Source organism: Ailuropoda melanoleuca, chromosome 4 (genome assembly GCF_002007445.2).
Source record: "Ailuropoda melanoleuca isolate Jingjing chromosome 4, ASM200744v2, whole genome shotgun sequence".
Taxonomy (NCBI): domain Eukaryota; kingdom Metazoa; phylum Chordata; class Mammalia; order Carnivora; family Ursidae; genus Ailuropoda; species Ailuropoda melanoleuca.
Window position 1 is genome coordinate 9,600,832 of NC_048221.1, and position 26,195 is coordinate 9,627,026.

General features: G+C 56.2%; 4 protein-coding genes across 7 annotated transcripts in view; 1 reads left to right on the plus strand and 3 right to left on the minus strand.

The window, feature by feature from the left end:
* Positions 1 to 132: 132 nt before the first annotated feature.
* On the minus strand, positions 133 to 8,750 carry PALM3 (paralemmin 3). The gene is given in 9 exon segments (XM_034657892.1): positions 133 to 702; positions 901 to 1,653; positions 1,655 to 2,085; positions 2,200 to 2,245; positions 4,053 to 4,137; positions 4,264 to 4,406; positions 4,967 to 5,047; positions 6,062 to 6,110; positions 8,540 to 8,750. Coding segments are annotated over 9 exon segments (2,109 nt in total). The 5' UTR covers positions 8,581 to 8,750; the 3' UTR covers positions 133 to 222.
* Positions 8,751 to 14,079: 5,329 nt separating this feature from the next.
* On the plus strand, positions 14,080 to 17,576 carry MISP3 (MISP family member 3). 4 transcript variants are annotated; one of them, XM_034657886.1, is made up of 3 exons: positions 14,081 to 15,536; positions 15,995 to 16,132; positions 16,406 to 17,576. In XM_034657886.1, the coding sequence occupies exons 1-2, from the start codon at positions 14,969 to 14,971 to the stop codon at positions 16,114 to 16,116; spliced, it is 690 nt and encodes a 229-aa protein (XP_034513777.1). In that variant the 5' UTR covers positions 14,081 to 14,968; the 3' UTR covers positions 16,117 to 16,132; positions 16,406 to 17,576. The 4 variants fall into 4 exon arrangements, with proteins under 4 accessions (XP_034513780.1, XP_034513781.1, XP_034513777.1 ...); XM_034657887.1 differs by having other exon boundaries at positions 14,085 to 15,536; positions 16,059 to 16,132; XM_034657889.1 differs by lacking the exon at positions 16,406 to 17,576 and having other exon boundaries at positions 14,080 to 15,536; positions 15,975 to 16,101.
* A 2,687-nt stretch (positions 17,577 to 20,263) lies between these two features.
* On the minus strand, positions 20,264 to 23,222 carry C4H19orf67 (chromosome 4 C19orf67 homolog). The gene is made up of 6 exons (XM_011227237.3): positions 22,705 to 23,222; positions 21,884 to 22,028; positions 21,661 to 21,761; positions 21,387 to 21,572; positions 20,903 to 21,037; positions 20,264 to 20,438 (listed from the first exon to the last, which is right to left on the minus strand). The coding sequence occupies exons 1-6, from the start codon at positions 23,037 to 23,039 to the stop codon at positions 20,264 to 20,266; spliced, it is 1,077 nt and encodes a 358-aa protein (XP_011225539.1). The 5' UTR covers positions 23,040 to 23,222.
* Positions 23,223 to 24,241: 1,019 nt separating this feature from the next.
* Positions 24,242 to 26,195, minus strand: part of SAMD1 (sterile alpha motif domain containing 1) — a 3,345-nt gene continuing 1,391 nt past the window's right edge. The window contains exons 2-5 of the mRNA XM_034657163.1: positions 25,495 to 25,903; positions 25,307 to 25,403; positions 25,073 to 25,184; positions 24,242 to 24,981 (exon numbers count right to left, since the gene is read on the minus strand). Of these exons, the coding sequence (XP_034513054.1) occupies positions 24,823 to 24,981; positions 25,073 to 25,184; positions 25,307 to 25,403; positions 25,495 to 25,903 (777 nt within the window). The 3' untranslated portion in view covers positions 24,242 to 24,822. The remainder of the gene's footprint in view (positions 24,982 to 25,072; positions 25,185 to 25,306; positions 25,404 to 25,494; positions 25,904 to 26,195) is intronic.

Here is a 26,195-nt window from a genome sequence, read left to right on the forward strand (position 1 = left end):
GTTTTATTTTCAAGTATAAAGGCTTTGTCGTAGAAGGGGGGCCAGGGTCACAGGCAGTGAGAAGCGTCCGGAAGCCCGGGTGGAGGGGACGTGCGGGCCAGCAGGCTCCCAGGTGCCGCAGCCAGTGCGGCAGTGCCCTGTCTGTGCCTGGGACCCGCTGCCGGGTGCCGAGAGGCCGAGGTAGCTGTGAGAGGAGCTGCGTGTGGGGCGGGGGGCGCGGGCTCACATCACCGCACAACACTGGCACGCCTTTTGCTTAGGGCCACTTGCCTCTTCACCCTCACGAGGGGCGGACGGCTCGGGCTGCCGGGCGGGGGCGTAGGTGGGCACCGGCCGGGCACTAGGGTTGGCCCTGGGCCCTTGCGCCCGAAGCAGTGGCTGGCACTCGGCAGGCTGCTCTGGAGCTGGGGTCTCTGCCAGGAGGGGGGTGGCGTCCCCGGAGGGGCCCCGGCCCTCAGCAGGGGTTTGGGGCCGTACGGATTCCTCCTGCAGGGAGCCTTCCTGCTTCTCCTGGGGCTGTGGTTCTTCCTCTTCGGCCCTTGACTCTTCCTTGGCCCCCAAGGGAGCCCCTGCCTCACTCACCTCCTCTGTCTGACATTCCTGTCCTCCCCCAGATGCGCTCTGCTCTTCTGGACTCAGATCTTCCTCGACCGTTTCAGTCTTCTCTGCCTCCAATGGCGCCTCACCTCCTGTTCTCTCTGCCTCCAATGGCGCCTCATCTCCTGTTCTCTCTGCCTCCAATGGCGCCTCACCTCCTCCTTCCTCTGCTTCCAGTGCCTCCTCACCTCCTGTTCTCTCTGTTTTCAATGACTCTTCACCTCCTCCTTTCTCAGCGTCTAATAGAACCTCACCTCCTCCTTTCTCGGCCTCCAGTGACGCCTCACCTCCTGCTCTCTCTACCTTCGCTGATTCCTCGCCTTCCTTTCTCTCCATCACCAATGGTTCTTGAGTCGCCTCTAGCTTTTCTTCATCTCCTTTCTGCTTTACTCCCAATGGTTCCTCATCTTCCCTCTCTGCGTCTAGCTCTTCCTCACCTCCTTTCTGCTCTACTTGCAATGGCTCCTTGCCTCTTTCTCTCTCTGCCCTCAAAGGTCCCTCAACTGCCTTTCCTGCTGCTGACAATAGTTCCTCGACTGCTTCCCTCTCTGTCCCCACCTTTTCCTCATCCCCTTTCCTCCCTGGCTCCAAGGAGTCCTCACTTCCTTCCCTCTCCACCATCAGAGACATGTCCGCTCCTTCCTGCTCTGTCCCTGCCTTTTCCTCACTCCCCTTCTTTCCTCCACCCACTGATTCCTCTGCTTGGCTGCTCCCTGCCTCCCAGGCTTCCTCCCCTGCCCCCCTCTCTGCCTCCAGTGGACTCTCAGGTCCTCTCCCTCTTCCCCACACCCTTGGCCCTTCCAATCCCTCCACCACCAGCTCCTCCCACTCCTCGCTGAGGGTCACTCTCTCCACCCAAATGAAAGACCCCTCCTCTCCTCCAGAGCCCCCTGGCCCATCACCATCAGGGCTGCCCCTGGGAACACCTCCTTCTCTAGGAGCTGTGCCCTCTAGTCCCACCTGAAGCCTCGGTGAGCTGGGCTGCACAGCCTTCTGGCCCCTGCCCATGTCCCCTGTGCCCTCTGAGTCGCTGCTGTCCACCCCTCCCACCCCCTNCCCAGACCACCTCCACGATGCCCCTGTCCTCCTTCACCCAGGATGGGAGCTCCGGGCAGCCAGCATCCTGCCTGTCCCCAATGGCCTCCAGCACCATCTCCTCTACCTTAGCCTCCAGCTCTGGGCCCGTGGTCCCGGTGGCACAGTCCTCTGTGGCCCTCAGCCCCTCCCATACCACCTTCACCACACCCCCTTTGGCCTCATCCATGCCCCCCTTGGATGCTGCCAGCCCCTGACTAGGCTCCTGCCCTGGAGGGGGGCTGGGTCCAGGGCAGGGGCCATTGGCTTCTGAGGAGGGCCCCCCTGCCCCAGGGAACAGCCTCAGGGCTTGTGGAACCCTGACAGCCTCATTTCTGGGCTCAGAGGGGGACTCTGGGGATGTGTCCACTGGTCCGACTGGTAGGGAGGCTCTCTTGTTCAGATCACCGCGGTCTTGGGGAGTAAGAGGAGGAAAGGAGAGGAGACGGGGCAACAGAGTGAGATTCTGGCCCCCCAGATTCAGACCCCTTTTCTTGGGACCCCCAGACCCGGAACACAAACACCCACCTGTGGGACCTGCCTCCACGGTAGGCTGGGAGAGAGGTCGGTGACCCTGCAGGGATGGCAGAGACAAGGTCAGGCCAGCCCGTGTCTCCACCTCCAGCTCCCTGCATGCGGCTACCTCCCCTGCTCAAACACCCTCAATGCTCCCCCCCATTTTGTTCGGGACCAAACCCTCGGCCTTCCTCCCCGTCTTATCGCCCTCTGCTCCAGTGCCTCACACACAGTAGGTACTTAATACTGTGTCCATGAGCCAACAGCTCTGTATTAGGGACCTACTCTGTCAGCTACTGAGGTTGCTGTGGACAAGGGACACTCAAGCCTTTTGCTACGGGGACTTACATTCCAGGGCGGTGAGGTATAAACATAAACACAAATAAATATGTAATGCCAGGGAGTGAGAAAGACTATGGCAGAAAACATAAAAAAGCAGAAGGAGGGACTCTCGAGGATGTGACACTGAACAGAGAGAGACCCAAAGGGTAGGAAGAGCTGGCCTTCAGTCAAGAGGGTGGGCAAGGGCATTCCAGGCAGACGGGAAAGCAAGTATAAAAGCCCTGGGGCTGCAATGAACTACACAAGCTCAAGGACTAGAAAAGAGGGTCAGTGTGGCTGGAGTGGGGGGGCAGTTCAAGAGTATGAAAATGGGGGGCGCCTGGGTGGCACAGCGGTTAAGCATCTGCCTTCGGCTCAGGGCGTGATCCCGGCGTTATGGGATCGAGCCCCACATCAGGCTCCTCCGCTATGAGCCTGCTTCTTCCTCTCCCACTCCCCCTGCTTGTGTTCCCTCTCTCGCTGGCTGTCTCTATCTCTGTCGAATAAATAAATAAAATCTTAAAAAAAAAAAAAAAGAGTATGAAAATGGGCTCAGGGAGGGGAGTGGAGGGACAGCCAAGCCCCAGGCATCTCCTCTTCACAGTTCTATGATCTTATCCTCTTTCTGGCCTCCAGGCCTTTACATGGGCTGTTTCCTCCACCTGGAATTCCTTTTCCACTCTTGCCTGGTTCCCACTCAGATTCAATATAGACGGCACTGCCTCCAGGAAGCCTTCCCTGAACCCCAAACCTCACTCGGATCCCTCTGTGCTCCCCACCCCCCCGCCCAGGGCTCCCCCCTCACAGACTCTTAGACTTCGAGCTCCGGGTGGGCCAGGAATCCTGCCTTCCCCTCTCTGGCAAGGAACCCCTGGCCTATGCTAAAAACCCAACAAGTACTTCCCACATCCATGAACAGGCCTCCTTCTCCCTCTGTGCCCGAAAACGGGCACCCGGGAGCTAAGGTAAGACATCAGGGAGCATGGGGGACTGTGGGAAAGCTGCACTCCACTATGGCCAGGCACAGATGTTGCCAAATCTTTGGACTTCAGGGACAACCCAGAGAGCCAGATTTTAATGTAAAGTCGTCCTGGTTGTCAAAAGCCTGTGTTTCGTAGCATTCAGATTCTATCTTAATAAAAGTGCCACTAAAACAAAAGCCCATGTGGATGCCTCAGGTCGCAAGAGCACCTCACGGTGACCCGTTCCCCACTCTGAAGCCAAACTCCACGAGCACTCCCTCACATGTCCCACCGCATTCCTCATCTGGGCCATATTAGCAATCAGAGAGCAAAACTTTTTCTCCTGCCTATTCCCAGTGCAAAGCTATGATCTTGTTGACCCGCCCCCTCACCTCGTCCCCCTGTGTGCTGTTGCTCTTCTCATTTTAGACATAGGGAAACTGAGGCTGGAGCAAGGAAGGCGACTTGCCCAAGACCACAGAAATCGCAAAGGACTCAGTGGTTAAACCGCACTTGGAGAAATCCTGCTTTTGCCCCTGCCGGCTGCCTCCCCCGCCCCCAGTTCCTCCCCTGGCTCCTCACCTGTCTGCGCCAGGTGGGCCTGCCTGAGGGCCTGTGCTGCGCACCTGTGGATGCACTTTGCAACAGCTGCAGCTGGGACTGGAGTCTGAGGAAGAGAGGAGGCTGCTGGGAGCCAGGCCCCCAGGCTCAATGTCCACCCCTCCCCATTTGCCACGTCCCTGGAGTGGACCTGGAGACCTGGCCTAGCCAGGCTGGAAGGGGGCCGACTCACGTGAACAAGCTGTCTTCCAAGTTCCGGATTCGGGCCTGTGCCTGGCCCTCAGGTGACTGGGGGTCTTTCGAGGTGGAGTCCTCCTGCCGCTCCGTCCCCTCAGCGGCCCCGTCCATTAGCCAGCGCTCCCGGAGAGACTTCCTCTGGGCATGGGAAGGTAGATCTAGCTGTGCATACTGTCTACCCCACCCCATGCAGGGTCCCCTCCTAAGCCCCCAGGCTGGGAAGATTTCTTATCGCCCACAACCACCTGAATGGGACATGTCTCCTTTGGGGTGGGATATGATACATGCCCTCACTGTGCACCCCCAATATTGCTAGGTGGGACAGACACGCCATTAGCAGCCCATAGCTCTTCCAGCCTGGAACAAAACACCCATCATCTCCCCACCCCTTCCAGAATGGGACAGGCGCTCCCAGAGGGGAAATCAACGATTCTTTTGGCACCTCCCTACCGCGAAGCTGGGCAAACACCTTCACTGTCCCCATACTCTTCCCCCAAAGGTGGTAAATGTCCCCATCACCACCACCACCACCACCCACCCTCCCAAGCAGAGGGAAAACGCCCCCACAAAATGGAACGCATGCCCCCAACTGCTCCCCCAAACTGGACAAAGGCTCCTGTGATTCCCCCCAAACCGACTCCCATCGACACCCCCACTTCATTGCCCAAGCTGGGCAGGCGCGCCTGCCCACCCCCAACCTTGAGCCGCTCCACGCGGAGTTTCTCCTCCTCCAGCTCCCGGCGCGCGGCGCGGATCTCCTCTTGCAGCCGCCGCTTCTCCTGCGCACAGAGGACCGGGAGCTGCCCGCGGGCCGGGCGGGGCCGCCGCCTCCCTTTCCGCCTTCGCTCCTCCGCGGAGCTCGCAGGGGCTCCCGGGACTCCCGGGGCTGCGAGCCGGGCGGGGCGGCGGAGCGCACGTCGGGGCCCGGGGCGGGGAGGGGGCTGCGGAGGCGCTGACTCAGCAGCGGGTGGGGGCGGGGCGGCGGGGGCGGGGCCGGCCGCGCCCGATGCTGCGGAGGCCTCGCCCCAGCCGAATGGGGGTCTGGGGAAGGGGTGGGGGCGGGGCCTTGGAACCGGGATCCCCAAGGGGAACAGAGCTGTGGGTGTCCGAGATATGGGGTTACAGAGAGGGGGTTCCGAGAAATGGGGGTCCACATATGGATATCAGAGGGAGGGAGCTAGTGAGATGGGTCCGGAGAGGTGCCGTCGTGAGCGTCCAGAGACTGGGGCGTAGAGATGGGGTCCGGAGAGATGAAGGTGCAGAAATCGAGGGGTGAGAGATAGGACTTAGTGAGATGGGGGTTCAGAGGGATGGGGTACAGATATGGGGGTCAAAAGGATGGGGGTTCAGAGAGACTGGGGTGTAAAGATGGGGTCCAGAAAGATGGGGGTGCAGAAGCGGGAGATCAGAGACAGGGATTAGTGAGATGGGCTTCACAGGGATGGGATCCAGACAGATGGGGGTCTGAGAGATGGGGTTCAGACATGGGGTGTTTGGGAGCCAGGGCTTCAAGAATGGAGCATCGAATGCGGATTCAGGGAGTGTGGGGTACACAGCCTCACCATTCTGGGGGTCGTGGTGACCAGATAGAGGAACTGGGGAGCAGAGGGGCCTGAGGATTTAGGTGGGGCGCCCCAGGCAGGGCTGGAACTGAGGGTGCCCCCCCACACACACACACACTTCACAGCGTTAGGTGTGCTTCCCAGCTTGAGAGAGAGGTGAGGAAGAGAACTGGGGCAAGACTAGGAGTGCCCAGTACGCCCGGCAGAGCGCACTGGGAGGGCTTCACTTACAGCGATGACCTCTAGCCGCTGCCGGTAGAGGGAGCTCTCGGCCATGGGCCTGTGGGGAGAAGGCAGAGACTGGGAGAGGGTCTCCCAGGGCCCTGCCCCGCATCAGGCCACCTCCTGAATGCCCTTCTCTGAGCCAAGATCCCTGAGCTGCTTGGAAACTAACCGAAGCCCAGCATTTTCCTCTATTTCCCCTTTGCAACTGCAAGGAGTTGGGGGAGAGCCCAGGGGTCCTATGGCGGGGGGAGAGAGCAAGAGACCATGACAAGTTGAGCTAAAGCCCATCCTGGGCCTGACACCAACTCTCTGAGCCTCAGTTTCTTCATCTGTAAAATGGGCTGGGGTAGCTTGACCCTCACCTTGCAGAGAGGTGCCCTTGCAAGGAAATATCCATGCAGGAAAAAATAGGACATCACGTTCCAAAAACAGTACTGTCATTTATTATTAATAACTTTAGTAATTCCTGTGATTGAAAATGTTTATGGTTAATTATAAGAACCATTCTCAGGCTGTCCTACAGACACTCTCGAATCCTGCCAGGCCCCTAGCATGCTGTGTGTCTCTTTCCAATTCCACACCCTCTCCGGACCTCGGCTCCTACCCAGGATACCTTTAGCACTGGTGGATGCGGAGCCTGGGGAGAGAGGTGTCCACCCCGCGGTGGACAAATGCCGTTGCCATGGTAACTCTGGAGTTACCTGCCAACTCCGCTCCCTGGGAGCAAAGGTTACCAGGTCATGTAGCCTAGCCCTGGACTCTGAGCTGGGAGGAGGCAGAGGGGTCTTGTTGTTTGAGGTTTAACCTGAGATCTCCCCATTATTGACCTCCTTGCAGCACCCCAGGATCCCCACTTCCCAGCCTACAGAGCCACCCCTTCTGTGGGACAGTCATTGTCACATGAACCTATCATCACAGGTGTGCATTGAGTGCCCACTGCGGTCAGGTGCTTCATGGGCCAATATCTAGAAGGATGTATCTATCTGCCTATTGTCCCTGACACTTAGCCCAGGGAGGAGGGCACAGGGCAAGCCCTCAAACATTTATTAATTTGAGCATTAACCATATTGGGCGAGCATTAGCCTCATTGCCCAAACTCTGCTGGGGCCTCCCAGATGTCCCCTGGCCACACCATAAAGACCTAATAGCACAGTGCTTACTACCCATAGAGCTCTAAGTGCTCTAGAGGGTTTCTGCTAGGCTCTCACAATCACTTCCGCCTCTCCCTCCCTGCCCTGATCTTGAGACCCTGTAGTCCACTCTTTGCTGAGTTGATATTCTAAGAATAAAGCCAGCCAGCCATTATTAGCCCGCGCATACCATGTGCTGGGTGCTGTTAAATGCTTTGCCTCTAGTAACTCATTTAGTCCTCCCAATAGTCCTGGGAGGAAATAGTACTACTGTCTCTATTTTATGGATGGGGAAACTGAGGCTCCAAGAAGTGGTGAAAAGACTCGTCTAAGATCACTGGGTCAGGATCAGAACTCAGGGCTCTCAGGCCCCAAACACTGGGAACACTGTGGGGAAGAGGGGAGTCTAGGCACCCTCTTCTTGGCAGCCAGGAGGCCAGAGGTCAGCCTGGGGGTTCCCGATTTCAGTTGGGCTAGGGGGCTGAAGTCATGCTTTGCAGGGTATCCCAAAGGGAGCCCAGACCCCCTGCAAATAAGTTTGCCCTTGGGGGAGGGCTGAAGTCCCCCCCTCTGCTGTCCCATTCCCAAGATGTAATCTCTCTACCTCTTCCTTGCTGGGGGGAGGGTGGGGGGGGAGATTGGGTTCCCATTGCTAGGCAACCAGGTTTGTAGTCCGTGAATAATGCAACGGGGGACCCAAAAGAGTGAGCAACCAAATTGGGGTCCCTGGGGGGAAACTCTTTTCCAGAACTCTTTACAAACCTCTGGAGCCCCTCCACCCTCTTACTTTAAAATGCCCTCAAACCTTGATATTAAAATCCTCTGCACACCCCATTTGATTGTGTTTATCTCCAACTGTACAAGAACAGCGTTTGTGGCTGTGGTCTTTTGTCACCAGGAACTGGTTGGTGGCCATTTCATTAAGCGGGTGATGGTTCCGATTTTGCCATCATCTTTCCCAGTTTGGGAGCTGTTAACTTTTTCTGTTCTATCTCAAGCATTTCTTCCCACCCTGGACACTGAGGGGTGTTTCTAGACGCAAAACCTGGGAGCAAGCGACCCTGGCATTTCCCGCCCCCAGCCCAATCATAGGCCCACCCCCGAGCTGGACCTTGAGCTTGAAGACTGCCTGCAGAAAATCCCTGAAAAAAGGAGGTGGGGGTCCACATCTCCCACCTGACTCTCCGGGGAGGGGGACAGGAAGAGCCTGTGGGTTGGCTGCTGACCTCTCTCCATTCCCCCTGGCGCCCTTAGGAGAGGCCAGCTGGGGCTCTCACCCCCCGTGGATAGGCCAGTGACCTCCGAGCCCCTCCTAGGCCCTGCCCACCAGCCCCCCCCCATCCCAGACACTTACATGGGTGTGGCCGGAGACCACATCTGGCTCTGCAGGGCCATCTCGGCCCAGAAGCCCACCTTCAGGTGTCCAAGATCAGGACCCACCACTCGTTTGCCTGAAGGTGCCCTGGAGGCTGTGACTTGGCTGGTGGGAAGGGGGGGCTGCAGGAGGGCACCGGGAGAGCTGGTCCAGCTGGTTTGGGCCAGGAGGCAGGAGGTGCAAGCAAGCACGAGGAGGCGCGAGGGGGGCTGGGGGCTGGCGGGCAGTTCTGGGGAGGTACTATCAGCTGTCCTGATAAATTATTTACCAGCCACTGGCCTCCTTGCCGCACTTGGCTGCCTCGCAGCAAACACACTCTCACATGCATGGTGCAGTGTGTGGGCGAGAATGGGGAGTCACTGACCCCTTCCAGAGAACGGCACCTGTCCTTGGGACCCCAGATGTGCCTCAAGTCCAGCTGCCCACCAAGGGTCACCAATGTGGGAGCATCATGGCACATCACATGCGTGGGATATTCTTCTAAACTACTGCCCTCCCTTCTTGGACCCTGGCTCTCGGGTGGGGAGGGAGGGACTGATCCAGCTAAGGGATTCTGGAGACCAGAGGCTGAGCACCATGGGAACCAGGAGGCCTGGCCCCTGGGTAACCGCGGATGACTTGCTCCAGCTTTCTAGGCCATGGTTTGCCCTTTGTGAAATGGGAGAATTAGATCAAGTGGCCTCCAGGACCCTGACACCCCTTAGATGCTGTAGCAGTTAGGGATGGGGCAGTGGTGAGGAAGGGCCAGAGAACTTCCTACCCAAATCTTGAGGGTCCCTGTTCTATCCTCCCCATCCTCCTCTTAAAGGGCCAGCACCCTGTTTCTCAGGAGACAGCACGCCTCATTTATCTTTGGCCATTTGGGGAAATCATCTCCTACTTTCCAGGCTGGTCTCCCACAGCCCACAGTTCTTCCCCCGTCACAGTCCTGGTCCTGCTGTGCAATTTGACATGAACCTCCCTGAGAAGGGACCTTGCCCCCCACTAGGACCCTTCCCATGTAACAAAGGGAACTTGCCTACCTAACTCCTCCCTCCCTCTTTTATGTCTTACTGGGGTACTCAGACCCCAGAATTCCCTGCGCAAATGGTCCTGAGCTCACTGATAAGGCCTATGTGTCTCCCAAATGCAGGCCATGCAGCCAGGGTGCGCCTCACCCCACTACCTCCAGCCTACAAGTGGTCAAAGGCAGGTATTGGCAGAGGGGTGAGGACCAAGCTTGGACATGCGGCAGGAGGTCCCCAGGTGCAGGCACAAGGCTCCTTGCTATGCGGGAGAGAGTTGAAGGTGGGAAGTAAAGGGGGCCAGGCTGAGAGCTGGGGTTTCCCTGAGCCCCACATTCTAGTACAAGACTCCTAGGAATTCAAAATGTTTCATTTGAACCTGGCCTTCTAAGTCATTCTGAAAGTACATTTGCCATGATAGGAGGAGAGAACATACTTTTTAAATTAGTTTTTAATTGTGGTGAAATACATAAAAATTTACCATTAGTGGCATTTAGTGCATTCACAGTGTCGTGCAGCCATCAGCTCTGTCTGGCGCCAGAACATCTCCATCACCCTGAAAGGGGACCCCATGCCCATTCACAATCTCTTCTTATTCCCCCTCCCCCAGCCCCTGGCAACCACCAGTCTGTCCCTATAGGTTTACCTATTCTGGACTTTTCATATAAATGGAATCATATACTATGTGGCCTTTTGTATGTCTGATTTCTTTCACTCAGTACAATGCTTTTTTTTAAAAAATATTTATTTATATGAGAGAGAGCGAGCGAGCAAGAGAGAGCAGGAGCAGGGGGAGGGGCAGAGGGAGAGGGAGAAGCAGACTCCCCGCTGACCAGCAAATGATCCCAGGACCCCGGATCACCACCTGAGCTGAAGGCAGACGCTCAACTGACTGAGCCGCCCAGGCGCCCCAACTCAGCATAATGTTTTTAAGATCCATCCACAATGTAGTGTTTCATTCGTTTTATGGCTGAATAATATTCCTTTTTTTTTTTTAAGATTTTATTTTTTTAATCTCAACACCCAACATGGGGCTTGAACTCACAACCCTGAGATCAAGAGTCACATGCTTGGGACGCCTGGGTGGCTCAGTAGGTTGGGCGTCTGCCTTTGGCTCAGGTCGTGATCCCAGCATCCTGGGATTGAGTCCTGCATCTGGCTCCTTGCTCTGAGAGGAGCCTGCTTCTTCTTCTGCCTGCCTTTCCCCCTGCTTGTGCGCTCTCTTTCTCTGACAAATAAATAAATAAATAAAATCTAAAAAACGCAAAAAAAACAAAACAAAACAAAAAACAGTCGCACGTTCTACCAAGCGAGCCCTCCAGCGTCCCTGAATACACATTTTGTTTATCTATTCACGTGTTGATGGATATTTGGGTTGTTTCTACCTTTTGGAGGAGAGAATGTATTTTTTTTTTTAAGATCTATTTATTTATTTGAGAGAGAGAGAGCACGAACACAAGCGGGAGGGGCAGAGGGAGAGGGAGAGAGAGTCCCAAGCAGGCTCTGTGCTGGGCACAGAGGCTGACGTGGGGCTCAATCTCACAACTCTGAAATCATGACCTGAGCCAAAGCCAAGCATTGGAGGCTCAACTGACTGCACCCGCCAGGTGCCCTGAGAATGCATTTTATTAATTGTTTATAGTTTGATTTTATAACTGTTAAATATTTAGATTCCCTTTGTATTCTTGTCCTGTATTCCACATTGAGGCAAGATTGTTTTATTTATAATTGCGTCTGTCTCCCAAATGCAGCTGCGCCTTCCAAGACTGATTTGTTTCTTTATTCCCAGCACAGGGGTAGGTGCCTTGTACGTATTATTAAATAATTCTTAAGCAACGCTTATGTATCAGGCACTGTTCTAGGCCTGGGGTAGTTGGGTCTGGGGGTGACCAAACAGAAAATGCTATAAGGCAGCTCAGTTTTGGTGGTGGTGAGGAGAGAGATAATATACAAGTAAAGGCAATTAGTGATAATTGCTGGATAGGGGGAGTTACAGCCAATAGCAGGGTTAGGGTTATGGAGAAGGGCTGTATGTGAGGCAGGCTGGGTGATCAGGGACTATTTGTCTAAAGAAGTGATAGTTGAGTGGAGACCTGCACAGCAGAAGCCAGCCATGTGATGAGTCAGTCCAAGCAGAGAAAAAGGCAAGTCAGTGCAAAGGCCCTGAGGTAGGAGTGCACTTGGGGGGTTTGAGGGACACACAAAGGCTGGAATGGAGGAGTGAGGGACAGAGTGTCAAAAGATGAGGTCTGAGAAGTGGGCAGGGCCTTCTGGGTCAGAAGAGGAAATTTGGATTTTACTTCTGAGTGTGGTGGGCAGCCATTGGAGGGAAAGTGAAGTGGCTGGGATGAGGGTGGAGAGAAGTGGACAAATTCAGAGTATGTTTTGGAGGCAGAGCCTGCGGATCCAACAGCAATCCAACATATGGATGAATTGGGGCAGGGCTGAGAGAGAGAAGTTGAGGTAAATTCCCAGGTCTGGGGCATGAAAAACGGCATGTATACGTTGCCACACATAGTGAGGAGTAGAGCTGGGGGGATCCGAGAGTTCAGTTTTGCAAGGGTTCAGTTTGACATATCCATTACACTGAAGAGTGCTGGAGATGGGACCAAAACCCAGAGAAGTCAGAGGTAGAGATATAAATTTGAGAGACGCCGGCACAGAGATAGATAGTGTTTTAAGTATGAGGTTGGGATTGGTCAGGGATTGCGTGCTGGCAGGAAAGAGATCGCGTGCTCAGGCGGAGTCACTGATGAGAGCTCAATAAAGAGCTGGTTTATAAAGGTGTTGGGAGGCGCGCCTGGCTGGCTCAGAGGAGCAGGTGACGCTTGATCTCAGGGTTGTAAGTTCAAGCCCCACATTGGGTGTGGAGATTACTTAAGTAAATATGTAAACTTAAAAAAAAAAAAGACAATCTGGGTTAGTAACAGCCAGGGGCTGTTTCCATGCCTTGGCTTTGGAGACAGAGGTGTGTGGAGCGGCTACCAGAAGCAGAGGGACACAGACAGTGTGGCTTGGAGGAAGGGGCACAAGATAAATGTGCTGACCTCATTCCCCTCTTCATCAGGCAACCCCAGAGGGAAAGGTAGCCTGTTGATGCAGGTGAAACAGAAGTCTGGGAAGAAATGCCTGGGAGGGGACACCTGGGTGGCTCAGTCAGTTAAGCGTCTGCTTTTGGCTCAGGTCATGATCTCAGGATCCTGGGATTGAGCCCCGCATCGCATCGGTCTCCCTGCTCAGCAGGGAGCCTGCTTTTCCCTTTGCCTGCAACTTCCCATGCTTGTGCTCTCTCTCTCTCTCTCTCTCTCTCTCTCTCTCTCTGACAAATAAATAAAATCTTAAAAAGAGAGACATGCCTGAGAGGTAGGAGGGAAACCAGGGGAAGATGGTGTCCTCGGAGACCAAGGAGCTAATGAAGAGGAAGTCAGGGAGGAACCAGTGACTGAGTTGGCAAATGAAGTCCCTCCGTGTCCTTGGATGGAAAAGGCTCAGTGGGACAGCAGGACCAGGAGCCTTGTTAGGACCACCAAAGAGGAACAGGAAGCGATAAAGAGGAGAGAACACTATAGACAACTCTTTCCAGAAGTATAGCTTTGATCCTCATTACCTTCAAGCAAGTACGCACTGCTTCCCCCATTTTACGGACAAGGGAACTGGGCCTTGGAGAAGGCTGGTAACTTGCTCAGGTTCTGCGTGGGATGGAACCCAGGTAGGCCCAATTCCAGTTAGGCCAATGGGGTCAGAGGCAGGAGCTTGAGATTCTGATCCAGGAGAGAGTAGGAGAGGGTGGGAAGGAGGGGGGTCACCGGGGTAGGCAGAGTTGTGGGAAGGAGTGCTCAGATAGTTGGATTATTGGAGGTTCCCGAGACTGTTTAGTGCCCCCTCTTTCTCTAGGTAACTATATCTTTCTTCCTGGTCACCCCAGAATGCTGGAGTGGGGCCAGAGGGCAGATTTAGAGAGAGCCTGGGGGAAGAGAGTGGAAAATGTCTTTGGGGGCGTCGGTCCTGCCTTTGAACTCCACGATCTGGCGCCAGCTGGGGGGAGCTGCTCCATACCGCAAGCCTGGATACCTCTCGGGGGCTTTCCAGCCGCCTGGGCCCAAGGTGACCGTCTTTCAACCGCAGCTGCTCCGCTAAGCTCTGGGCGCGCTGTGTCCGTCTCTCCCTCTTCCCTCAACTTGGAAGTGCTCTTGGCCGCGGACGCCTCTCTGACTTTTCCAGGAGGGTTGAGGGGAAAGCAGCCTCTGGGCTGAACGCGGGCAGGGGCACATCTCTCGGAAGAGGCCCCGCTGAGCCCAGAAACAGGGAGGGAGGCTGGGACGTGCCGTGAGAGGGCTCCTGGCGCCCCCTCCAGTCTGAGTCGTACGCTGCAGGGGTGGAATGTGGATGGACAGCCCAGAGGCCAGAGGCGTTGCTGTCCGCTGGCCTGGGCGGGGCTAGCAAGGCCCCGGAAAGATGGCTTTGGAGGACACCAGCACCAGAGGGCCAGTGGTTCAAAGGCCCAGCCCGAGGCACAGTTGGGGTCAAGCCTCCTGGGAATGCCGGGGACGAGGGAGCGAAAAGGTGCCAGGGTGGCGCTGCGAGTTGAACGCCACCCAGACTTGTCTCCCAGCTGGCGGGCCGAGTCCAGGGAAGTCCTCTTACAAGAAGTCTGGTGCCCTGAGCTGACCTGAGGCGCGTCAGAGCCCGAAATGCTGTGCCCTGCCGAGCACCGCCCCCCTACCCCGAGGGCGGGGCCAGGGCGGGGCCGTAGGCTTCCCTGCAGGTGCAGGGGGCGGTGCCCGGCCCTGCCCCGGGGGGCCGTTCTTGGAGGCCAGGGGCGGGTCAGAGAAACGGCCGAGGTAGGCGACGCCTTGGAACCCGCGGGCGGTGACTGTGCCACAGGTGCCGCTCAGGGCACCGTGTCCCAGCTCTGGCATCAAAACCCCGGCGCCGGAAACTAAGTCTTCCGAGCTGCTCCCATCCCGGGACACCGAGGCCCCCGGGCCGGAGAGCGGAGCCCTGGGGTCGTCCGAAGAGCGGGGCCCCGAGCCCCCCGGGTCAGACAGCGAAGTCCCGGGCCCTGCCGCAGAGCAAGACGCCGAGGTCCCCCGGCCAGGAGGCAAGGTCTCTGTGCCCTCCTCAGAGCTGGGCGCGGAGACCCCTGAGCAAGAGAGCGAAGTCCTTGGGCCGTCAGCCGGGCTGGACGCAGAACGCCCCGGGGCCGCCTGCAGCTGGGGGTTTTGAGAGTCTCCAGCCGGGCAACCACGACCCCCAGCCGTCTGAAGCGCGTTTCGCGAGGTTCCCGAAGCGGTGTCCTCTTCAGGATCCCGGGACCTCCTCCTCGGGGTCAGACTCTTAAGTCCCCCTCCAGCATTTTCTACTGCGCCCGCAGACCCCCCGGCCGGCCCCCGAGGACCCGCTCATGGAGACGCCCATCGAGCGAGAAATCCGCCGCAGCTGCGAACGCGAGGAGAGCCTGCGCCGGAGCCGAGGCCTGAGCCCTCGCCGCGCAGGCCGAGAACTCGTCGAGCTGCGCGTGAGGCCGGTGCTCAGCCTGCCCGGCCCCGGCCCCGCGCTCCCGCGCGCCTTCGAGCGCGCGCGGGCGGGCGCGCAGATGCAGCGAGACATCGAGCGGGAGGCCCACCGTCAGGCGGCGCTGGCGCGCCCCGCAGCCCCAGAGCAGTGCGCCCGGCCGCCGCCGCAGCCGCTGGGCGAGCTCAAGCGATTCTTTGAGGCCGCCGGAGGACGCGGCTCCTCGTCGGCGGCTGAAGGCGGCGCGGACCCGCAGGGGCTGCCCGATCCCGGAGGCCGGCCGCACTCGGCGGTGCAGTGTCGTTTCCCGGTGCTGGCCCGCGCCCCGCCGCGGGTCGCGCCGTCGCTGCTGGAGCAGGAGGTGCGCGAGGTGCATGAGCGCGAGCGGGAGCTGCAGCGCCAGCGGCTCAGCGTCTACGGCACCGCCGAGTTCAAGGAGCCCGCGCCGAGCCTCACGGGTAAGCCACGCGCGCACTGAAGCTGGGGTCTGTCAGGGCTCCAGCCGCCCTCACCGACTGCCCAACTCCAGTGGCCTCTCTTCTGGCCCTCAAGGTTCCCCCTCAGGGCTCCCAGACTCCTGGGACCCCCCCCCAACTCTCTGTATCCTGCCCACCGCTTCAGGGCTGCCCAGTCCCTGTGCTCCACCCCCTACTCGGAACGGTCGACTCCCGAATTCACCTCCCCTAGGCTCTTGGTGAGGGAGGGAGGAGAATTCTAGGTGTCTTTATCGGGTTCCAGGGAACCCCCCTCTGGGTTCTGGCATTCCTGGATCCTCCCTCTGAATTTACGAGTTTCCATCACTCCACTCTGGGTTCGCCTCCCTCCTCCTTCAGGTTACTCCCTCCTTTAGAATGGAGGCTTCCATGGGAAGGAGGGTAAACGCCTGTGTGTTTAAGGGGCGCGGCCGGCCTCCTAGGTCCTGGCCGCCTCCAGCTGGTGACAGGAGGGGCAACCCTGGCTGAGCGCCCCTTCCCCCGCAGCGAGCACGGGCGACGGAAAGCTGGCGGTGATCTGGCCTCCCCGCAGAAAGGCATCTGAGAGCGACTTGGAGCAGGTGGGAGCCTCTTTTCCCCTCTTGCCTCAAGCGCTCAGTTGCTCTTCCCTCCCCTCTCCTCCCCAGGCGCCAGGGTGTTGGGCCAGGGAAAGTGCACCCCCGCGCCCCCCTGGGAGGTCACTCTGGGCTAGGACACAAAGTTCTGGGCACGGCCAGGGGATGACAAGGATGCGGTAGCCCCGGGGCCCAAACCGCCCCACCCTGTGCCTGGGTGTCACTCCTCCGGTGCGCAGGTCCTTAAAGTCTGCCTTCCGTCTGGCCTCCTCTCCCCAGGAGGAGCGGAAGCCGTGAGGTTCCAGCAGGCTGGGACCCCCTGCCAGAGGTAACATGCACATCAGAGGAGACTGGTAGGGGTGCCCAGGAGTGCTCTCGGAATCCACCGAAGGCCTGGAAGAGGGCCAGCAGTCTGCGCAGGAGAAGATGAGATCGACCAGCCCCTCCTCGAACCTGACTTTGTGAAACTGACCAGTCTCTTCTATAAAACTCTTAGTCCCCACTGGGAAACACTACCACGCTCAAAGCGCCAGTGAAATTCTCCAGCCCTTCTCCGCCTAACTGCAAACCCAACTGGCCTTTACAATTAGAGGGCCAGGGTCTCTGCCTCGGCTACTCTCACTCCCCAATAAAGCCCCTTCTTTCTGGGCAGTTCAGGCCGTTTTCCTCCGGGCTGGGGCGGGAGAGCGCCTGGCGGAGGAAGGCCGGAGAGAGCTGCAGGAGGCGCGGGCTGGAATACAGAATGTGCCCCTTAGCACCCTGTTCTGGGGGGTGGCTGGTCTCCCCCGGCCCGGCCCGGGTCCTGGTGCCTCCTGCCGGCGCGGGCGCAAACTGCGGTGTTCGGACAAATGAGCTCAAGCCCTCCCTTTCTCCAGACATCGTCAACATTTATTGGTGCCAACGGCATGCCCAGAGCTGGGCGCTGGCTAGACAGAGGTGATAAGAGGTTGTTCCTGCCCTGGGGATGTAAACAATAGCTACAAAAAAGGGGGTGGTGGTGAAAGGCACAAGCTTCTTAGGAGGGCATACTAGGCCATTTATAATCTGTCCCGGAGTCGCAAACGTCACATGCCTTATAGACCCCAGACACGTATTAAGGAGAGAAATGGGCTGTGCCGTAAAATGCCTTGTTTCAACGGGCAGGTAAGTGTTCATATCAGCAATACTAGTAATGAGTGAACTCAGTGGCATCAGAGCTTCTAATTTCCAAAAGCACGAGAGGGTGGGTGAGTGGGAAATCCCACCTTTAAAAAGAGAAATCTAGGGAAGCCTGGGTGGTTCAGACAGTTAAGCATCTGACCTAGGTTCAGCTTATGATCTCTGGTCTGGGATCTAGCCCCGTGTCCACCTCCCCACTCAGCAGGGAAGTCTGCTTCTCCCCCTGCCCCTCCCCCTGCTCGTGTACTCACTCTCACTCTCTCAAATAAACCTTTAAAAAAATAAAAGAGAAATCTACTTAACTTTAAATGTGATTCTTGGGGCACCTGGGTAGCTCAGTAGGTTAAGCTTCTGCCTTTGGCTCCTCCGGTCCCCTGCTCAGTGGGGAGCCCGCTCCTCTCTCTCCCTCTGTTGCTTCCCCTGCTTGTGCGCGCGCTCTCTCTCTCAAATAAATAAAAAAAAAATCTTTAAAAAATAAATGTGACTATTTAGAAAACTTTTTAAATTGGGGGGTGGGACACAGGAGGTGCAACAAGCAGCACCTGCTTGCAATTGAGCTTGTAGCTGTCAATTGTCAAGCCCTCCTTAATTTATCTCCCAAGCCAAGGGGTTCAAGCCCCCCTTTGATGGGGCTCAAGAGAGTCTGTGAACACCCTAAGTTGAATAAATATATCTGTGCAGTTATATTCTGTGGTTTTAGGGTACCAGCTTCTTAAGGGTGCACTGAGACCAAGAAAAAGACCAAGGAATGTTTTAGAATCATTGTTTCACCTCTTGGATTTGCCCAACTCTGTATGACCTGGGTCTAGCAACAGGCTTGATTCTACATAGGGAGGACAAGAAGCTAATGAAGAATGAAAGAATGCTCACACAGCCTTGGACCCCAAGAGAAGCTCAATCCGAAAACACACCACCGGATCCCGTCATCAGCACACTGAGCACGCACTTGATGGTGACTCTGCAGAGAAAGCAAAGGTCCAGCACTGCCGAGGTGCTTACTAAGAAGTAAGCCTGTGGAGTCGACAGGACTCCTGAAGTGTGGACCTGGGTTCTCAACCTTGCCTGCAAATTAAAATCACCTGAGGCACCCTTACGCCAAGTAAACCGGAATCTGACGGGGAGCTTGGCCTCAGTATTTTTTAAAGCTCTACGGGCGCTTCCCACATGGAGCCAAATTCAAGAACCATTGGGTAGGTAGAGGTAGGCTAGCAGTTCTCAAAGTGTAGTGCTTGGACCAGCAGCCTCAGGATGGCTCGGGAACTTGTCACAAACACATTCTTGGGCCCCATCCCAGATTTAAAAATTGAGACCCTCCAAACGATTCCATGCTAAAGTTGGAGAATCATGGTTCTTGATAGTTCACAAGCAACAGGATTCAGGAAATCAAGCCTGTTTCCTTCCTCTCCCAGTACTGCCACCATGCACCAGAAACCTTCAGTCCTAAGTGGCCTGTGGATTTGCCTTAAGGGAGACAGTCTAAAGATATGTGTGGCTGGTCTGAACTGAGATGTGCTGTAAGTATGAGAGAGACACCAGATTTCAAAGACTAATTACCCTAAAAGGGAAACTATCTCAATAATTTCTTGCATTGATTATGTGTTGAAATAATATTTTGGATATGTTGGGTTAAATAAAAGTCACTAAAATAAATCTGATCTTTTTTTTTACCCCAACTTTTTTTAATGTGATTACTAGGCAGTTTGAAATTACGTATGTCACTCGCCTCTGTGGCTCAATTTAAACTTCTATGGGACCAAGCTACAGAGCCTTGACAGTGTGTGTGTGTGTGTCTCACAGGGACTAACTTAAAACCGTATTAGGGAGATTCAGAAACCCCTTGAACTCATTCAGACTAAACAATCTTGATGAAGTCAGAAATTGTACCCCCCCCAAAAGATCAAGGATTTTCGTGTCCAATCCTGATGATTCATTTTACCTCTCACGTCCACTTTTGTCCTCTTAAACTGGGGCTTACAATACTATGTGCCAGGGAGTATTAGGCAAGTGAATGCTTTGCTCAAAAACATAAAGGTTAGGTCTCTCCTCTGACTCCAAAACTGCTACAAGGAACGAAAAGGCATGCCTTAAAGGAGGTAACTCGCAGATGAGTGACAGCCGGGTCAGGAAGGACACCCTTTCTCTCGCAAGGGACCAGTTGCAATCGGAAAGACCCAGTTCAGGTTCGAGCTCCGCCACTTGCTCGATGAAGCTTTGAATAGGAGAGTTTACCTCTCTCAGCCCGGGTTTCCTTTCCAGTACAAGGTCAGAGTTAAGCTTAGAGGTCCCAAGTTGGAGTTCCTTACGGCTTTCCCACCCGCCCGCGCCCCGAACACCCTGAGGAGCAGGACGACCTGCCCACTCCGTGACCCAAAACCTGGAAGACGAAGATTTGACTCTGGCCTTTAGGAAACTGACTCCGGGCCCTTTCCTGGGGCACGTCGGGAAATATAGTCTTTTCGGTAAAAAGAAGTCACTTCCGGGTCAAAATACGAGTGGGCGTGGTTCCGGGGGGTGTCCCTTCCCCCATTGGGCATTGAATTTCCCGGCTACCCAAAACTTGCGGTTTTTTGGGTTCCGGTTGTTGACAGGCACTGCTACTTCCCTTTTAGCTTCATGTGCGCCGCTGCGCATGCCTTGAGCGCTTGTCCGCCAGTCGAGGGACTTTGGTTTTGTTTCAAAGACTACATTTCCCAGAAGGCCGCGCGAGTGGGCGGGGCTCCCTCGCCCCAAGGGGTGGGGCGCGGCGCTGAGAGCGGACGCTGAGCCTGTGACATCTTTCTTTCTTTTATTTAACGCAAAACTGGTGTGTCCACAAGAAGGGCTCCGCGGCCGGGCCAGACCCGGTGCGGACTAGCCAGCTCGGCCTGGCTCTTTGGAAGGCGAGGCCTTGGTGCACTGGGAGAACGAGTGAGCCCCTCCCCTGCTCCCTCTCCTGGAGTTTGGAACTGTCAAGCTCCAGCTCCCACCCTCTTTCCAGGCTCAAGACCCCTGCGCGGCCCACGCCGCGGGCCCGGCTGTGCTCGGGGGCCGGGACGGGCCTGCCTGGCCCGTGAGGATCTGCACCAGCAGGTCGGTGGCCAGCATGTGCGAGGGCTCCTCAAAGCCGATGGTCAGCAGCTGCTGGTAGTCCCCAGGAGGCTGCGGGCACAAAATCCTGGGGGCCGGGACAGACAGGCCTGGACGTGAGCGCCCCCTGCTTCTCGGGAGCCCCTCCCCTCGAGTGAGAGGCTGTGGCAGAAAGAGGCTTTGTTTCAGCTGGGGGTGGGAAAAACCCTGGGGGGAAAGTGGTTTCCTTGTTGATGAGAAACCTAGAGGGTAATGGCTCTGGGAGGCTGAACAGCTCTAGCCCTGACCTGGCCTGTCACCAACCTGGCTGTGTGTCCTTGGGCAGGTAACTTAACCTCTCTGAGCACCTGTTTCCTTCTTTGTAAAATGGGGCTTATAGTATAGACCTCAAGGAGTTGTTACACAAGTCTACATAAAGCACTTTTCAGGGCACAATAAAATGCTATCCTTATTACAAAGGGAAATAATGTTGGGGGAAGTGGATGGTCTTTGGTGGGGTTCTGCCCCTCCCTCCAAGCCCCATGCCCACTTTGCCATCACCCTAACTCCTACCATGAATAAAGGTCATCCTCGTCAGGTCCTAGCGGCACCCATCGGCCAATGGACCACAGCTTCTGGATCTGGGGGCACGAATTGGCTGGACTCTTGCCTGTGTCTTCCCATGTATCTCGATAGCACAGGAAGTAGCTGGGAGGGGAGGGGTCTTCAGTTAAGAATGAGCAGTTTCCTAGCTTCTTCTCTTGAGGGCTTTGATTTGGGGGGTGAGGTGGAACTCAGTATTTGCCCTCAAATTCTCAGGTGGGGATATGGCTCAATATTGAGGCCTTTTCTCCCAGTCAGCCTACTTTGAAGATGAGGACTTTTATTTTAATGGGAGGGTGATTTTTTTTTTTTTTTTTTTTAAGGTGGGAATGGCGTTTCAAAGATCTTTGGTTTCCTGCTTGGCTTTCCATGCTTTGGTGGTAGTGGTGGTTCAGGGCCCTTGCTAGCATTCTGCAGAGAGAGGGGAGAACTTTGTTTCTATAAGGGGACTCACTAATCCACATGGGAATCTTGCCCCCTGCCACTGGGCTCTGGGGTGGTTTCCAGGTTCCAACGCATCTTCTTGTAGAGGTATCGGGGGAAGCGGCTGGCCGTGTAGGCGGCTGGGGCACAGTATCTAAAGATGGACACCTCATGAGAAGGGCTGATGGAGAACCTTCCGCAGAAGAAACAGGAGATGCTGGCGGGAGATGGGAGAGCGGGGAATGAGGCTGGGCTCTGGACTCCACCCTCTCCTCTAGCCCCATTCCAGTCACCTATCCTTTTACCTTAGGGGGTCAGTCTCCTCCAGGTCCACGAACCCGAAGGAGGCATACATGAGGACCAGCTGTTCCAGGCGCAGGGTCAGCTGTTGTGAGATCTCCAACAGCTGCATGGAAGAAAAGGCGTAATGAGATTAGCTGGTCTGCCAGGATCGCCCTCCCCCCATCATCTCCCACTCCTGAGGGGTGAAGAAAGGGGCATAGGGTCTAGGAAACCTGTTCCACACACCCCCTTTCGGACCAGCTCCTGCAGGGCTCCATAGATGGGGGGCACACTCCGTGCAGCTGCCTCCAGGTAGAGAAAGTAGGGCTCACACATCTGTAAGAAGGTGGGCATGGCCTTTGCCAGCTGTTCCTTCTGCACTTGGTCCCTGCTAAAGGCAAAAGGGGGCCTTTGCCTGGGGTCTCTCACTCCCCACTTCCCATTCTACTCACTGCTGACTTGTACCCCTGGCCTGGACCCCCTATTAAAAATTCCCCCTGTGCCAGGCCTTTCTCAGAGTATCTTCCAGGACCATTTGCATCAAGACCACTGAGAACACTTGTGCTGACACCTGAGTTCTACGACTGACTTTCACTCAAAATTTCCTGTAGGGCGGAGCCCAGAAATCTAGGGTTTAAACAGCCTCCCAGAGGATTCCAATGGATACTGAAATGTGAGAATTCCACTCCCTTTCCCCCTGGGCTGGGAATCACACTATCCTTTGGGGGGGGGTGGTGCTCTCACACTGGTATCCATTGGGCCAAATCTGGCACAGTTTGGTTTTGTTTAGCCTGCCCAGGGTTCAAAATGTAAGTCAACAGTTAAAAACTGGGAGAAAGGTCCTCGTGAATTGGCAACCCCTAGGGGCCACATAATAGCAGGCACTCCTTAACCCCAAATTTCTACACGGTTCTTATCACTCTTTGAAATGGGACCCCCAATCAACTAGTTTCATTTACTGTTTCTGGCTCCTGATGCTTTTGAGTTTGGGAACCTAGTATGTGTTGCCTGTCCGTTACCCTCTCCTCACCCTCTCTCTCGGGACCTAAGACCCCGTCCAGCATCACCTGTAAAGCAGGAAGCTCTGGAAATCATCTGCCTTCTTGAGCAGGTATCGGAGCTGTTCGGTGATGGGGCTGAACATGGTGTCCAAGGGTAGGCGAGGAGGGGCGGGCCCTGGGCCCGGGGCCAGAGGCTCAGGGGAAGGAGTAGCGGTAGAGGCCTCCGGAAGCTGCCCCTGGACGTCCTCCTGTTCTGCCTCTGGTGGGTCCCCAGGCCCGCCAGGGGACGCCGACCAGGAGCAGTCTCTGCAGGGTTGCGCCCCAGGTTCCAAGTGGTCTGGCGGCGGTGTTTCCCCAGGGCCCGGGGGGAGCGTCTCCACGAACCACTGCTCGGTAGCCATCGTGGGGTCGCAGGCGACGACCGCAGCTCTTTAAGCCTCCGGCGCTCACGTTGGCCGCGGGTTCGACCCCGCCCCGGGAACCTGGAACTCGCCGGGACTGGGAATGCGGCCCCCTCCAACTCTCCCCTGCCTCGACCTCTCTGCCGGCGCCGCGCCGCGCGGAGGGAGTTCGCCTCGTTTGAATTTCAACACGCGGAAGGGGCGCGCCTCTCCGGTCCGCGCTGCGCGCCCGCGGGGCCCCGCGCACATGCGCGCTCCCGGAACCTAGCTGAGGGGACGCGTCCGAGAGAGGCGATCTGGGGCGGTGCTGGCCCGGCCCTGTCCTGCGGTGCGGCCCGGGGACCAGCGCCTTTCTCCTAGGCGGTTTCCTAGGGCAGAGGGGTCTTTCCCGAGCCTTCAAACCCGGGGCGCAGGTACATAAAGTGAGGACGCCCCAGCCTCATAGAGTCTGACTCTGGCCCCAGAATCTGTGTATTTATTTATTTATCTTTAAATTCTAATGGAGTTGAGAAACTGCATTAGAACTTAGTAGGGACTTGTGATGTCAGTAGCTGTTTCAACTGATAACAATACTAAAAATCTTCACTTGGAAAAACATCTCGGTCCCATGATCTCATCCCTTCTGTTCCTTTTATTGGCGAGGACCGGGAGCCTGGAGACCACATCATGGGTCCAGAACAGACCCCTGCCCCCAATAGTTATTGATTCCTGGTGGCCTGCCAAGGCTAACAGACATACAGCTAGGAAGCCAAATACATGAATTACACTTAAAAAGACTCTGGGTAAAGAACTCAGACAGGTGTCTGACCCCACCCTGTGTGACCCTGAGCAAGCATCTTTGCTGTGCTGAGCCAGTTGCCTCTTCCAGAAAGTGGTTTTTTATGAGCTCTCTGCCTATGGGGCTGCAGAGAGAACAACCGAGAAAATGCTCATAAAGCCTAGTTAACTGCTGGTCACTCAACACATATCTTGAGCAGTACCTACTGTGTGCCTGGGCTCTGTTCTCAGTGTGGGGAGATGACCCAACTAAGCAAATATTCCTGCTCTCCTGGAGCACTTCCTGTCCTAGCTGGCTTTCAGGCAGCCCCATGCACTACCTGTCTTCCTCCTCAAAAAATTTTGTCTTAACCCTGGACTCTCCCAGGAGGCCCATAGCTCTTCAAGCTCCTCCCCCATTCCATTCATAAAATTGAACTCCTGGCTTTTTTCTTTAAAACTTTATTTAAAAAACCTTCGGTGCAATATTAAAAAGCAATACAGCCAGCTGGAGCGACAACCAACAGAAAGAAAGGAGAGGGTTAGGGAAGACCCAGGGACCCCACCCCAGCTGTTCCCAGGGGCAGACTAGGATGGAGCATGGGTGGTGGGGGAGAGAAGAAAGGCCACCCACCAAAATGAACAGGCAGATCAAAACATTTATATAGGAAATATCTGGCTGAACTGAGAAGGATCTAGGGGAGACAGGAAGCCCCCATTGTGTTTTTTTATTTTTTTATTTTTATTTTTTCAAAAATGTCCTAGACTTGGGGGGAGGGCTGGCCTCCTGGGGTGAAATGAGCAGGCCCTGTCCCGCCCCACACTCCCCTATCATGGAGTACAGGATGTGCTGGGGGCCAAGTGTGTGTATGCTGGGGAAACACAGGGAAGAGATGAGTAGGGAGGAATGCCCCCTCACTGGAATCTGTTACGAGGGCTGAGAGTGTCCCCATCCAGCTCCTGGACTCTGGGGGTCTTGGGTGAGATGGGGGCTGGAATGGGTGGGGGCAAGGGGGAGGCTGGGTGCTCAGCCTAGAAAGCCATCGGGGTCGTCATCCTCAAAGTGGCCTTGCTGCAGCACCTTGATGTGGTGCTCGTAGATCTTCAGGGCCGGGCCCAGGCGGATGGACAGGCCGGTCAGCACGTCTGTGCGCTGCATGAGCAGCAAAGACTTGCCATCGATTTCCTGGGTGGGACCGAGAGAGAGCGAGCAGGGTCAGAGCAGACCCCCATTGAGGCCCCGGAATAGAGGGGTTCACCGAGGGCTGGGAACTCGCCTGCTCTTGGAAAGCTGTTGCCTGCTCCGGGAAGCCGGCCTCGGTGAAGTATTCAACCACATCCATCACCGTCCACTCCACCGGGTCAGCCGGCTTCTCTTTGCGCCCAGAACTGTGTCAGAACAGATGGGACCAGTGAGCAGTGATACTCCTCTGGCTCTGTTACACACACATACACACGCACACACACACACACGTAGGCAACACCTCCATGTCTCAAATACCCCAACTTACGGACAGCCAAAGGGGGTTCCATCAGCCCCCGGCAGGGCTGGTTTTCCTGGGGGCAAAGGCACAGGGGATGGGGAATCTGGCCCAGTGGCAGCAGAGGCTGGGAAAGAAAATACATATGCCTGTGGCTTTGTCTTGGGGCTCAGTTCCTCCCCACCAAGTAACACCCCCCAACTCAGAGAGATCCTTACCTGAACCCCCTTCCTTATTCATGGCTGCCATGGAGAACACTTGGCGGGTGCCACTGCCTGCTGCTGGCCCCCGGCTTTCATCCTGGCCCTGGTGGGGTCCACAGGGAGTCCACTCCTTGACCCTCTCCTTGGCACTCTGAGGGCCTCGCTCGCCATTAAGCTGGTGGTGCTGGGCACCTGCTGGACGGTCACCCTCAGGCACCTCCGAGCCCTCAGACACATCGTCCTCCTCATCTTCGTCTTCATCATCTTCTTCCTCCTCTTCCTTCTCAAGCACTCGTTCTTCTCCACCTCTCTGGTGCCGGGGAGAGAGGAAGGAAAGGTTAGTAGCTGTTCTGGCCCTGGGCCCAGTGCCTGGGATCCAGGACCGAGTGGTGTGCTTAACATCCCCCTTTAATATCCACACGGACTAACTTTTACGCATTCAGTCCGTGCCAGGCTCTGTGTTAATAAAGCCCTCAGTAGCCAAATCTCACAAAACTCGCTCAACAACCTCAAGGGGTCGCTACTGCTATTAAGTCGCGTTTTACAAGCGGAGGAAACTGAGGCTCGGCAAGATTAAGTCACTTGCCAAGGTCACCACGCGCCGCACCCGCAGGAAAGACGCGAAAAGCCAAGGCCGCCCGCCACCCGGTTCCTCCCGGGACTCGCGCCCCGCCACCAACTTCGCCCGCACCTGCCTACCGCGCGGCACCCCCCCC